This window comes from Lepidothrix coronata, unplaced genomic scaffold (genome assembly GCF_001604755.1).
Source record: "Lepidothrix coronata isolate B3197 unplaced genomic scaffold, Lepidothrix_coronata-1.0 Scaffold52, whole genome shotgun sequence".
Classification (NCBI taxonomy): domain Eukaryota; kingdom Metazoa; phylum Chordata; class Aves; order Passeriformes; family Pipridae; genus Lepidothrix; species Lepidothrix coronata.
Genome location: NW_016690232.1, coordinates 1955501 through 1968421, shown reverse-complemented (window position 1 = coordinate 1968421; position 12921 = coordinate 1955501). Strand labels below are relative to the sequence as shown.

General features: G+C 50.4%; 1 protein-coding gene across 9 annotated transcripts in view; it reads right to left on the bottom strand.

Moving 5' to 3' along the window:
* LOC108497789 (myomegalin-like) overlaps positions 1-12921 on the bottom strand; it is a 38623-nt gene that overhangs the window by 9983 nt on the left and 15719 nt on the right. For all 9 annotated transcript variants that reach the window (XM_017815730.1, XM_017815731.1, XM_017815733.1 and 6 more), the window contains 16 exons: positions 10162-10281; positions 8542-8661; positions 8188-8280; positions 7855-8070; positions 7171-7329; positions 6683-6796; positions 6089-6226; positions 5611-5790; positions 5168-5362; positions 4677-4820; positions 3580-3658; positions 2950-3038; positions 2650-2766; positions 2073-2210; positions 1643-1755; positions 817-944 (listed from right to left, as the gene is read on the bottom strand). In XM_017815730.1, coding sequence (XP_017671219.1) covers positions 817-944; positions 1643-1755; positions 2073-2210; positions 2650-2766; positions 2950-3038; positions 3580-3658; positions 4677-4820; positions 5168-5362; positions 5611-5790; positions 6089-6226; positions 6683-6796; positions 7171-7329; positions 7855-8070; positions 8188-8280; positions 8542-8661; positions 10162-10281 — 2143 coding nt within the window. The remainder of the gene's footprint in view (positions 1-816; positions 945-1642; positions 1756-2072; positions 2211-2649; positions 2767-2949; positions 3039-3579; positions 3659-4676; positions 4821-5167; positions 5363-5610; positions 5791-6088; positions 6227-6682; positions 6797-7170; positions 7330-7854; positions 8071-8187; positions 8281-8541; positions 8662-10161; positions 10282-12921) is intronic.

The window sequence follows — 12921 nt, the reverse complement described above, 5'->3', positions numbered from 1 at the left end:
CCTGTCCAACAGCCCAGGGGGTGCATGGAGCCTGTAAACAAGATGTGGGTGTACAAGTGAGGGAGCAGACCCAGCCCAGGCGCTGTCTCAGTCACACCAAACCATCTGTCAAAAAGAGGAGGAAATTCTCCCTTGAAGACTCACAAGCTAGGCTGAGACAATTAGGGAAAAAAACCCCATTCAGTAAAATCATCAATACTGGAGTAGGATTTGGTTTAAGCATAAACTGAATCGCTGGTTCTACACTCAAGTCTTGTGTAAGAGGCCCAGCCAAGTGTCACCAGGACTTGAATTCTCTGTCTCTGGAACCCACTTTTCCATATACACTGTCTCCCTTTGGGCCAACCACCATCAACCCAAGAGGTGGATGTCACTGGTTTAAGAAAATGGTAAGGGAATACAAAAACTCACACTCATGCACTTGGGAGATGACAGAAAACATCTGGTGTTTCCTTCAGAGATAGGGAATCTTTATTTGGCCCATGGAGGTGGGAGGAGAAGGGAGATAGAGGGAAATCAACTAAAATGGAATGATTTGAATGTGCAAATACATCAGTGGCCACCAGGGTAGGTCAGACAGGAACGTACACGAGACACGGGTGGATTGCACTGATCGCCGTTTCCGAAGCAGCTCAAAAATAAAACAAAAAAGCCCTGCACCAGTTCTACTGTACCATTACTAAGAACCAAAGCAACCCTCCCAGAGTCAGTGAGACAGGCTCGCTCGGTTAGTGAACCGTTTCCGTGGCAGGCGGGTGAGCGCCAGTGCTCAGAAGGCATGCTGGGGTAGGACTCTCACACGCTCCTGTTCCCCACCTCCTATGGCGCCCTGTGTCTCCAGCCTGCTCAAACACTCCAAGCTTCTTCCAAGAGCTTCTTCCAGCTGTCCCCGGAGCTCGTGGACCCCTTCCAGCTCCACCTGCAGAGCGTGGTCTCTCGCAGCGCTAAGCGGACACGCCGCACAGAACGGAAGAGGGTTAGACAGGCTGCAGCAAGCACACACCAAACCGGCCCCTCCATCGACACTGACGTTGACTCCAGGCAGATCAGCCACCTCCCGCCTCACCTCTAACCTCCCCAGAGCACAGCCATCCCCAAAAAAGGCTCCAGCCCATGCTAGGGGACTCAGAGTCACAGCTGTTCTTCAGTGCTAACCCGAGCACTCCACTTATGTGCTCTCTTGCTATCAGGTAGCTCAAATATCCCAGAGGCTGCAGCCTCATGAAGGGCATGGGATTACTGCAGGGGACAGACAACCGCCTGGATAAGCACCTAGATAGATCCTTATCAACCCAACAGCTGGTTGGGAATTTGACAGCAGTCTCTGAAAGGTGGCCAAGTGTGGGTGGGAAACTGAGCTGGGAAGGGATAAGTCAGGGAACAGAGATGGAAATCCCATGGCAATGGGGGGGAGTTTAGGGAGCATTTAAAGCTGGCCACCACAGCGTCTTGAAGGGAAAAAGCCTAAAACTTCAACTCCCAAAAAAACATTGGGCCGATGTTTTGCGTCAACTCCCTCTTTCCCCACTGAAGGCTCTCAGACTTGCAGAACAACCACTGCTTCAGGGATTGCCCCAATGGACCACCCATGCCTGTCCTGGCAGTGAAGGGCAGCACAGAGCCAAGGCACACACTCACTTACCTGTCTGGGTGTGTGTGAAACTTCACCAGGCTGCCATAGAGCTGCCTCTCTGCCTGGAGAGCCTCATTTAACCGATTCCTCTCAGCCATCAGCCCTTCCAGCATCAGTAGCAACTGATTGGAGAGAAGAGACAACACGCAGCACTTACAAACCAGACAGAAATCAAAGGAGACATTTGGCCATCCTCGAGAAACTGGGGCTTCCCCCTTCCTCTCTTGCTCATGTCCAAATTGATCCATGCCATCCCTGGATTCCCAGAAGACTCTGCCCTTTGGACAAGTGCTAAAGGGAACCAATCCTCTCCATCACACACAGCCAGCTTCCAAGAACAAGCACATCTTGGCACATCAAGAGGCTGAAAACAAAGCCTCACAACTGAGCACCAGCAGAAATATAAACACATTCGAGCTTGCCCCACATGGCACACTACCTGCTGCCTTCTGTTTCCAGCAGCCTCTTGCCCTTGTGATTCTGCCATGGCCACCTTCTCCCGAAGCACCAGCACTTCTTGTGTCAGCCTTTCCATGGCTGGAATTTCTTCAGGATCCACCAGCTGCATCTGCAGATCCTGAAAATCAACAAGCAGCAGGAGAGCTCAGTGAAGAAGGGATCAATAACAAAGACAGCTGGACCTTCATAAACCTCCCTGGAATGCAACTGCCAAAAGTTTCAAATGTTTGGAAAGATCCAGGTCTCCTAAGAAAAAAAATGCCAGAGCACCCAGAGTGGATTAGGCACAGACCACAGCCTGCAGCAAGAACTGAGAAGGGACACCATGCACTCTGATTAAAGGGCTCTCAAAGGAGGGTGTTTGGTACACAAGGAGCAAAAAGCCAAGTGACAACACTCCGGGGGTTTGTGGCCTTTACCTTCTGGCCAAAGTACCACAGAGAGCTTTAGGCAAACCATCCACAGCCAGCCAGCCATGCTGTTCTGAGGATGTGGGGAAAGAAGAGACTCTGCAGCCTTTGCAGGTGGAACTGATCCACCACGGCGCAGTATCTCACCTTGATGAGGTCCTCTTTGATCTGGATGGTTCTGGTCAGGGACTCTATATCCGAGGCCTGCACCTGCAGCTCTTCCTCCTGCGTGGCCACGACAGACTGGAGAGCACTGAGCTCCCGCTACAGAGGGAAGAGAATCCCGTGAGAGACTTCAGAGAGCCAACATCCCCCTGCAAGCTACTGCCCCATTTCTCTCACTGGGGGTATCCTCACAATAGTGGGGTCCAAAACCTCAAGTGAGAGGCAGCCCAAAGGTCTCCTGCAAACAAGGGAGATCAAGCACAGGCTTCATCATAAGCTCACCCTGCTTTCCCTCTCTTTCTTCGCCATTAGCTCCAGCTCCTCTTTGGCATTAACGAGATCCTTCTCCAGCTCTGCTGCTGACATTGTAACTGCAAAGACAGCTTGGTTGCAGGGATACTGCATGCCAGTTCAAACCCCAGTATGATGACACAGAATCCCTCTTTGGAAAGACAGGGCCCCAATGCTTGTGCTCCCCATTGTCCCTTAGTAAATATCCTTCTTCTCTGCTTAATATTTGAACAGCAGCCCAAAGCAACAGCAACATCCCAGGCCTGCTGTTCTACCCCAGACAAATTTCAGGTGTCCTGGTCCCAAGGCAAAACCCAAACCCTGGTCCCAGGCAAAACCCAAACTTGTCTCAGCTCAGCCTGAAACAAAAAGTCAAAACCTTTCCACTGGACAGCATCAGATCTTGAATAGAAGCACCTCACCTCAAATCCAACACCAGCCTCTTTTTCCCCACTCCCACCCTCAGTCATCACCCTAAAGAGAGGCACAGCTTTATTTCACCATATTCACTCTTGTTCAAAGCTCTTTACTCTTTCACAGTTTCATGTGACCACATTTTCCCCACAGCAGAAAGCCCTGGTCATGTTTGGGGACCTCAAAAGAAGTTGTCACCACACTCACCTCCCTCAGCCCCGCAGCTGCTGTCCCCCTGTGAGGGTCTGGCAATGGCTGTAGCTCCAGAACCTATTTCCAGTATTTCCTGAAAACACAAAAGCCTCCAGGTTTGCACCTTTATGGGGAATGTGCAGCTTCCCCAGAGCTCCAGGATTGCAGCAAAGCTGCTGGTTGCTCTTTTGACACCTCTGAAATGTGAGAAACCAATGAAGGGGATCTTGCCAGGCAGCAGAGAGAAGTGAATTGCACCCAGAAGCCGTGTGTGGGCAACAGGGCACTGGCCTTGCTTTATTTGGCACTGGAGTTTGCTGGCAGTGTCTTCATAGTAAGGATTAAGCAGGTTTCATGCAACTGCAGCAACCTGTCCTTCAACTGAGACTCTACAAAGACCCACATTTCCATCTAAGATGTGGCCCAGAAGGACCATGCAGGAAAGAAAACACAGAGCTTGGCCCATATACACATCCCTGGAAGTCTGTAGAGCTCACTGATCCTGGGAATAGAAACCTGTTTACAGCTGCTTAAAAACATTCAACATGTCAGCTCACCAATAAACCACTGACAGCTGCTCAAGTAGGAGCGTGGCATATGTAGCCTCGGAGTTGTGTTCAGCCTCAAAGGGGGTTTTAGCAAAGCTGCTTTAAAAATACCAACTCCAATTGTGGAAGAGACAGCAAACAGCCAGCAGGCTCTGCCAAGAATTAGTGCAACCTAAAATTAGCTCTCTTGTCCCCTCCAGAATGTGACAATGTCAGGGAGGAGATTACAATACAGCAAAGCAGTCCAGCCCAAGGAAGGACTGGGTCAATGCTGAAAGGTCAGAGGGTGGATGTCTTTCATACTTTTATGTGCCCTGTGGACCCAAATGCTGCCTGATCAAAACAAAAAGAGACACTGAGTGACACAGGCTGGTGAAATCAAGATCAGAACATCCAGGCAGCATTTCTGCCCCTCAGTTTCATCTCTTCCTCCTATAGGAAGTCTCTTCCCTAATCCCACTTTCATTTCTATCATTCTCTGTGGTACTCCTCTCTCTCCCATTTTTCTGTGGCAAACAGTTCTCTCTGGAGCCCTGAGGCCACAGGCAGTTGCATGATTCTTACTTGTATGGGCTGTTTGTGCTGCTTCAACAGCCTGGCACCAGCCAAGTGGGTCCCGAAAGGCTCCTTTCCCAACACATGCTGGCGCAGCAATTGCAGCTCGCAGCTCCTTTCAGCCAAAGCCTGTGCCATCTTCTCAGCAGCCACCTGGTTGAGGGGGAAAAATAGGGGAAGGAAGGGCCATGACCAGGAGTAGGGTCCCCGTCCCTCTTCTTCTTCAGAGACTAAGGGAAACCATCTCAATATTTCTCTCTCACTTGAGACTCAAAGTGCTCTGTAAACCAGCCTGGCAGCTACTGCTCCTGGCCACTCACAGCCACTCCAGTGCAGCCTCCCACCCTACTCACCAGACAGCCTCAGCAAGGCTTGGCCTCTTTACCTACAGAGGAACAAGCTCCTTCATTTCTCTCATCCCATCTGGGAGCTTCTCTTTGCTTAACAAGAGGCAGAGCCACCCACCCCAGCCTCCCACCGTGGCCCTGCACACAACTCACTCTGCTCTGCTGCTCTTTGGTGCTCATGGCCTGCAGTAGCTCCCGGATTTCGGCATTGTGCTCCATGGTCTGACGGTTTCGGTCGCTGAGGAGATCCTGTAGCATCTTCTCCTTGTGCTGGAGACGCAAGCACAGCTCCTCTGCTACCTCACTCTGCCCTGGGCCCAGCTTGCACAGCAGAGTTGCTGTAAGCTCCTGACAAGGGGGAGAAAGGGAGAGACATTGCTACCATCCAATTGAAAGTTCCTCAAGGACAAACAGCTCTTCTGCCTGAGTGTAGCTGAGAGAGTAGTGTCTCAGCAGGCACAGGTACGTACAGGTGCCAAAAGCAGACAGCTTCCAAAGCACTGTGCACAGCTGCAGGTGAGGCAGACAGCCAGCAGGCTCTGGTCTGGGACCACTCTCTCTACCAACAAACTCAGGAAGCCAAGCTAAGGCCTTACCTCCACCTCCTTATTCCTGTCATGCAGGCAGGTTTGCAGCTGCTGGATGATCCCTTCCTGCTCCTTCTGCCTGCTGCAATATTTGGCATCAATCTCCTCCTTGAGCCAGCGGAGGTTCTGACAGGTTGCTGAGACCTGCTCCAGTTCCAGGGTTTTGGCTTTCAGGAGGCTCTCCAGGCTCTGAGGACCACAACAGAAGCAGCTCAATCAGGGACACAGACTTAATCCTGAATTAAGCAGAACTGGAAATACCCGTCTCAACTGCTAAAAGAGTCACACAGGTTCACCCATCTGCTCCTGGTGCCTTCTACACCCAGAAACAGGAGTGACCCAGGAACGTGCCCCTCACACAGGGCCAGAGGAAGGCCAACATCTGCTGATGCTCTCCCCGGCAACAACCAGAGCATTCCCAGGAAGGTCTGTCTAGCAGCACCCCACAGCCAGGCTGGACTCTGCACACCCAGGAACAAGCACTCACATGAATGGTGGCCTCGTTGCTGGAGAGGACACTGCGCAGTCTTTCCAGGTCACTTCCACGCTCCCGTATTGAGAGACGGAGCTGTTGCAGCTCTTGCTCCTTCTTCTCCAGGGCACAGAACTTCTCGTCTACTGCTCGCTATGTGAGAGGGGGGAATTGCTTAGAATGGGGCAGTAGGGCTCTGAAGCCACCACTCTCCGTGTGGGTGTGAGATCCTGGATCCAAATCTCACTGAATTTTTTATATGGGTCGGAACCAATTCACTGTGTGTGCGTGTGCATGTGGGGAAGGGCTGGGCCTAGACCTGCAGGAACATGGTAAGGCCTGCACATAAGGCCTGTGCTGAGGGCACATGGCAAAGCCAGAAGGCAAGGCCTGCTGCCCATGCAGAGCACATGGCAGAGCTGAAGGCCCCGCTTTGGGCAGTTTACAGCTTAATCCAGAATGCAAGAGTGGGGGACCTCGGCTCTTCCTTCCCAGAGGGCTCCTCTGGAAGGCTGAGCCATGAAGAGCATGTAGCAGATATGGTCACCCCTGGGGCCCAAAGGGTGAGCCTCAGGGACAACCAAGACATCGCCTACAATATGTGCTCACCTCCAGAGCAGCATCCCTGTCGCTGACTCGCTGCTGCAGCTTCTCCAACATGGCATTCATGGCTGCAGGGCTCTTTTCCAAGCTTCGATGGCATTGCAGAAGCTCCCTTGATTCCTAGAGATCACACACACACCCCCCCAGTACAACTGTCAGTATAGAAACACTCCTGACGGAAGCACAGGAGAATCAGAGATAATCATCTCCTTACTCTATGCTTACTTTACTCTCCACATCAAAGGGTGGTAGAGTCCCAGCAGCTGGGACTGGCTTACTAGCACCTGCCAGGGCTCACCAGGCATTGCTGTGGGCTGAAGCACTTGGATACCTGTGCTTTATTCCTCATCTAGGGAGCCCAAAAGCCTCTCTTTCCTTTCCTTCTTTAAAGGGCATGCATGAAAGCTATAGGCAGACTTTTGCATGGCCAAGTACCAAAGGAAGAGCAGAGAACCCAATTAATTACGCTCAACTCTAATCTTTCTGCATCTCACCTGCAGAAGTTGCTCCTTGTGAGCCAGCTGCTGACTCAAACGCTGCACTCTCTGCTCCTGGGCCTGCAGCTCACGGCATTTCTCCCACTCCACAGTCTGGAGCTGCTGAGCCTTGTCCTGCAGCTCTGCCTGCAGCTGTAGTACCACAGCACGCAGCTCCTGCAAGGAAAAAGCACATATCTTGGAATTCAGTCCTCAACACACCTGTAAACAGCAGGCCAGTTTGAGAAAGCCAAGCAAGGACTGTGAGTACAGCCAAAAGTCTTCTGCAACACTACAACCTTCACATCTCCAAACACACTTCTATGTAATGAAGTTTATATTTATCTCATTTTACAGGGTACACATCCATCTAAACTCCTTGCTCTGGCCACAGGCAGAGCTTTAGTCAATCACAGCTAAGCCGCACAACAGGGAACATTAACTTTGTAACATTGCAAAAAGAGATGGGACATTTGCACCAGCCAAAGACATACAAGTGACAAAATATACACTTATCAAGCGCCTTTGCTGATTCTAAATCCTCAGATATGAGGGTAAGAAAGCTAGAGAGTTCTCCCTCCCACATGTGACAAGGGGTTAGGCGAGTGTGCCCAGACTGGCTTAGGCAGAAATGATGAATAGAGTGGGAGTATTGACTACATCAGTGCTTTTTAAGTTATTTAAACCCAGGCTAAGTCATACCTGGTTGTGTTTCCTGGTTGCCTCTTTCTGCTGCTCTTCCTCATGCACCGTGGTCTCCAGGAGCTGGGTGGCCCTCCTGGCTTCAGCCAGTTGATGCTCTTTCTGGCGCTGAGCTCTCTTCAGTTTCTGCACTTCCAGCTTGGTGCAGAAAAGCGTGTTCTGAAGATCGAGCGGTGACATTTGCTGCTCCTGGGATGACAGTGGGCTCTCGGACACCTGGCAAAACAACAGGGACCAGAGAAACTCAAAAGATACTCTTCACATGAGGGATTTAAGAATCAGGATCCCTGCAGAATGAAACCTGATGTGTTTTGGGGCTTTCCGGGGACATACCTGCAACTGCCCCAGACGGCTTCTGTGTAACATGTCCCGCAGCTTGGCCACGGTCTCGTTCTGCCCTTTGATGATACGGTACAGCTCTTCTGTCTACGAGTCAGAGCACAGGAAGCCCAGTCACGGGCTAACGAAACACGAACTCTCCCACCCCAAGGAGATTAGGTTAACCCTAACCCTCCGGCCTGGATTACGACACACATTAGCATCACATGAAAGAGCTTTGCAAGAAATAATGTACTGAGATCCAGGGTGCCAAGCACTGGGTTAAGCATTTCTTTTCAGCCACTGCCTACAGGGCCAGCACGCTGCTCTCTTTCAGCGAGCACCACCTTTCCCACCCAAAAATATTACCTTATTCTCTTTGCTCTTCAGGGCCTCATTCAGACTCTGGATTGTACGATCTTGCCTCTGTGATGTTTCTTGGACAGACTTTAATTCGAAATTCAGTTCATTCAGCTTTTCCTGTAACAACTGAAGACAGAAATAACTTGGGTTTGTTTGATCCTGCCTAATACTCTCTATAAACACCCTTAAGACTCCCTCTACTCCTTATTCCATACAGCCCTGGTGTTGACCAGATCAAGGTAAACGTGGCTCCCTCTAGAGTTTGTAAACACTGCTGGAGGTGGGAGGAGACCTCACCTGCAGGAGGTTTCAGGCTTAGGTTCACATATCATAACTGCGTCCCACATACCCCAGCAGAGTCTTGCTCAGGCTGCCCAGCAGCCTTCCCAATTTCTATCATTTATTTCTCTTCCCTTGAAAGAAAAAGAGGCTGCTTCAGCACAAAAACCTCCCAAAAATCTGAAAGAAAAATATTAACGTGAAGAAGCTACACATTCACTGATCAAATCAGTGGTTTATTTAGCATCAAGTTTTGGCTTCAGCACAACAGAGCGTAGCCAGTTGTGCTAACCAGGGTGCCAACAGCACGGCTGCAAAGCAAAGGGGAACCTCTCACTAAATTACTGGTTTACAACCTGAGAAACTCTTGCCTTTAACATTCTCACACTAAGGACACTGCCACCCACTCCGACAGTTTCAGGACAGTTTGCTGCTTTCACCACAACGTTCATGACGCAGAACACGTGCAGTTACACAAGTGCTTGTTAACATTTCTAAACATGCTGCCTGTTGGCATTCTTAATGTCGGATGATACCCCTCCTTTAACAACTTACTCAAGCCTCAGTAAGCACCAAGGTGGTGCTGTCACATAATTGCGTCTTGTTGCTCATTAGTTTACACACCTGTCCTGTTATCTCTTCTCTAGGAGACACTCCCCTTAAACTGTTTAAACACAAATACATTTACTGGGCCTTGGGTCTCTATTTCCGATCAACCTTTGAGGTCCAGGCAGCTCCAACACCTTAGGGTTGTCCCCACATTTAAATAAATATCCCAACCAGATTTTTTTTCCCATTTTCCCAGTGGGTATAATTTACCTTAGAGTCCAAGAGCATAATTATGAAGATATACCCCTCCCAACATGTGTTAAAGTTGATGTGCCTCAAGAGAACTCAGATACATGTTTCTTTCAAAAGGAAGTATTTAAATTGATATGAAAACGGGACCCCCTCTGTGCTGATCTCCCTTACTGCTTGAAAAAAGAAGGCAGCTTCCACCCCTTCTCTCCTGCATCAGGCTCAGCCCATGCAAATCCAAGAGGTAGGGAAATAACCCTGTGCATCTCTGCTTCATCAGTTCCTGGAAGGCTCACCAGGCAAGTGGAAAGTTCTTCCAAAACAATGATTTGCAAAAATAAATATGGAAAATCTACACAGCTCAGCTACAGAAAAAAAGTAAATGATTTTAAGCTGGCAGACAAGCACTGAAAACCACACGTCAGCACACATCCTTGCTGGAAGGGAGGTGCAGGTGGCTGCCTCCAGCCAGACTAGGAGGCACCCTCCCTCCAGTGCTAACCACACCAGACTCACTAGGCACTGAATGTGCTGCTCATGAAGAAATACCTTGTTGGCAGCTTCAGACTGCTGGATTTTGCCCTGCAGCTCTGCAGCATGCAGATCGGACACGTGCTCCCCTGCTGCAGGGTCACCTGGAGCTGGCTGCTGATGTTCATCCTGCAAATTCTGAAAATGAAAAAATAATTTAAAAATGAAAGAATGGCTCAACTCTTGCACTGGCTTCTTCTATTCAGCTGTCAGCCCTCATACACCTTGCAGCAAGGGGTTAAGCATGCCCCCTTGTGCTTTTCCAGCTGTCTGTGATACATTCTCCTGCCTGTGTCTCCCTTCACCTGGGAGGCAGGCTGGCACCTGGCAGCTCTCTGCTTGACCTGCCAGAAGTGCCCTGCTGCCCCGAGGCTGTGGTTGGGCTCCCTGTCTCTCCTCACTCCTGTACCAAGAACCCAGCAGCTTGTTTGGCTCTGACCACTGCAGGCAGATGATGGATCTCGACCCCACACCCAAGCCACATCCCTGAAACCTCCTCTCCTTCCCATGTGCCCTGTTGGTTTAAAAAAAGCTTCAAAACCAGCACCAAACTGGTTTCCATGCTCTGCCAAGCTTCTGTGTCTTCATCAAGCCCACAATCTTCAATCCTTCCCACCAGTTCCCCTCCTGCCATGATTAGCAGTCACACACACACCCCGGCTGTGAACCCTCTCCACTCTGGACTCTCCTTCACAGCTCCACATGCTCCAGCATCCACACTGTGTACAATTCCCTACAGCTCCTCAAGCAAATTCAGTGCCACAGCTGAGATTTTTTTTTTTCATGACACATACCCATTTATTGGGAATGTAAACAGCCTACTTTGTGATGCATGGCCCGCCAGACCCGGCTGGCTGAGCACACACTAATCCCTTGTCATCCCTCCTTACTATTTCTCTGCCTCCTGCCCAGTAATGTTAACTCCTTAGGGCAGCACTCAATGCCAGCCTCCCTTCCCAGCCCTCACAGGACTCCTTCGGTATTCCTGAATATCATCGGTGACATGACACTGACTGTACTGGTGCCTGGTGTAAGTGGAAGCCCTGGCAAGCACAGGTTTGCAGTGCAGAGGCCATGGCAACCTGGCAGGGCTTTTTGGAGCACGCACAAAGCAGCACCAGCTCCAGGCAGTGCAGCACAACGAGAGCAGTCAGCTCTGATTAGCCCTGCCAGGGTGAATCCTCATCTTCAGCAGCCACAGCAATGTGCCGTCTCTGAGAAAGCCAGGCAGCAGAGGGAAGCTCCCCCAGATCTCTGCACTGCCCCTCCCACACAGGAGCTTCCGTACAGAAACACTGCTTCCCTTTACCCTGATGTTAAGATTTTAGTGAAAACTTAAGACAGTCGTGAAAAAGTAATTTCAAATTTTCCCAGCCAGAAGGCTTTGGATCAGACAGGGAGAGATGCCAGATTGTGTCAGACAGCCCCTATTTTGAAATAAGGTTGATGAAAAGAAAACAGAGAAGAAAAAAAGGAAAGCACACATTTCCTCACAATTAGCACATTCAGAAAAAAAAAAAAAAAAGGCGGCAGAAAGCCTGGAAAGAGCTAAGAGCAGAGAGGGCAAAGGGAGAAAGACAGAGCCAGCTCCAGAGTCCAAAGTTCCAAAGCCCAAGCAGCTACCCTCGTGCTTCCCTGCAGCCATGTCAGGAGCAGAGCTCCCCAGCAGCATCTTACTAACAACCAGCACAGCCGCAGCAATGCCAGCACACGCTGACCCAGACAGAACACTTCTTTAAAAAGTAATAATCACGGCATTATCCAAGCCTGCCAAGCTCAGATCTGCCCAGAACAGCGGGTAGGGGAGTGGCTGGCAGCAGGGCACTGCCTCCCTCGCTGCCAGCACGGCACCGCGGGCAGCTGCGGGAGCGTCTGACAAAGGCGCCGTTTGGTGGCACTTTCCTGGGGCTGTCGTGGGGAAAGGAAGGAATTGCTGGTTCAAGAAAACGCCCAAGAAGACAGTACCTACAAGGTCACACGCCCCGACACCAGACTGCTCAGTAAAGTTAAAGAACTGAAGTTTCCCATAGAAAGAACTGTGGTCCTATATGTCCTGGATACTCCTTTTGCATTTATGCACAGGAATCGCTGGACAGCAGAACCCGACTTTTAGAAAGAGCATCGCTTTTACAAAGAGAAAGAAAAACAATTTGTACAAGAACTATTGAGCCTGCTAGCTGCATCTGCCTTCCCATTTTTGCTGTTAAAGCCATCCGAAGGATTAAGCCCTTGCCCCTTCAGCCAGAATCTGTGCCGAAGACCTGCTGCTGTCACGGCCAGAAACAGGCAGTAAAAAATCCTGCAGGATGAATTCCTGGCAAGGATGGTCAGATGGCAGAGGCCGGAGAAACTCCTCAAATGCAGTTCCCAGACGAGGATGGGCATGTGTGACACAAAGCCAAGCTGTAAACACGACACGTTGACTCTGCCACGTTCTCTGTTCAGAGAAAGCCCATTTATACGCTGCAAACACGTCCCATGCAGTGAAAATCAGCAGCATCGATGCCCTGGTTCACATCCTCAGCCCCTGGCTGCCAGCGCGATGCCTTTGTGCTGCAGATGAAAATTAGCGTTCCTACATTCCTCTCTACATCGTTTCTGGAGCAGGCTTTTACGGAAAAGCACACAGCTCCGGGAACGCCCGAGCAGATGGGGCAGCAAGCAGCGCCCGGCTAAATAGGAAGCGCAATTCAGCACTGCCACAGTTGCCATAGTAATAAACGACCACTTTTCTAATCCCCCAGGCTACCTACAGCATTAGGCAGCACTAAGGCTGCT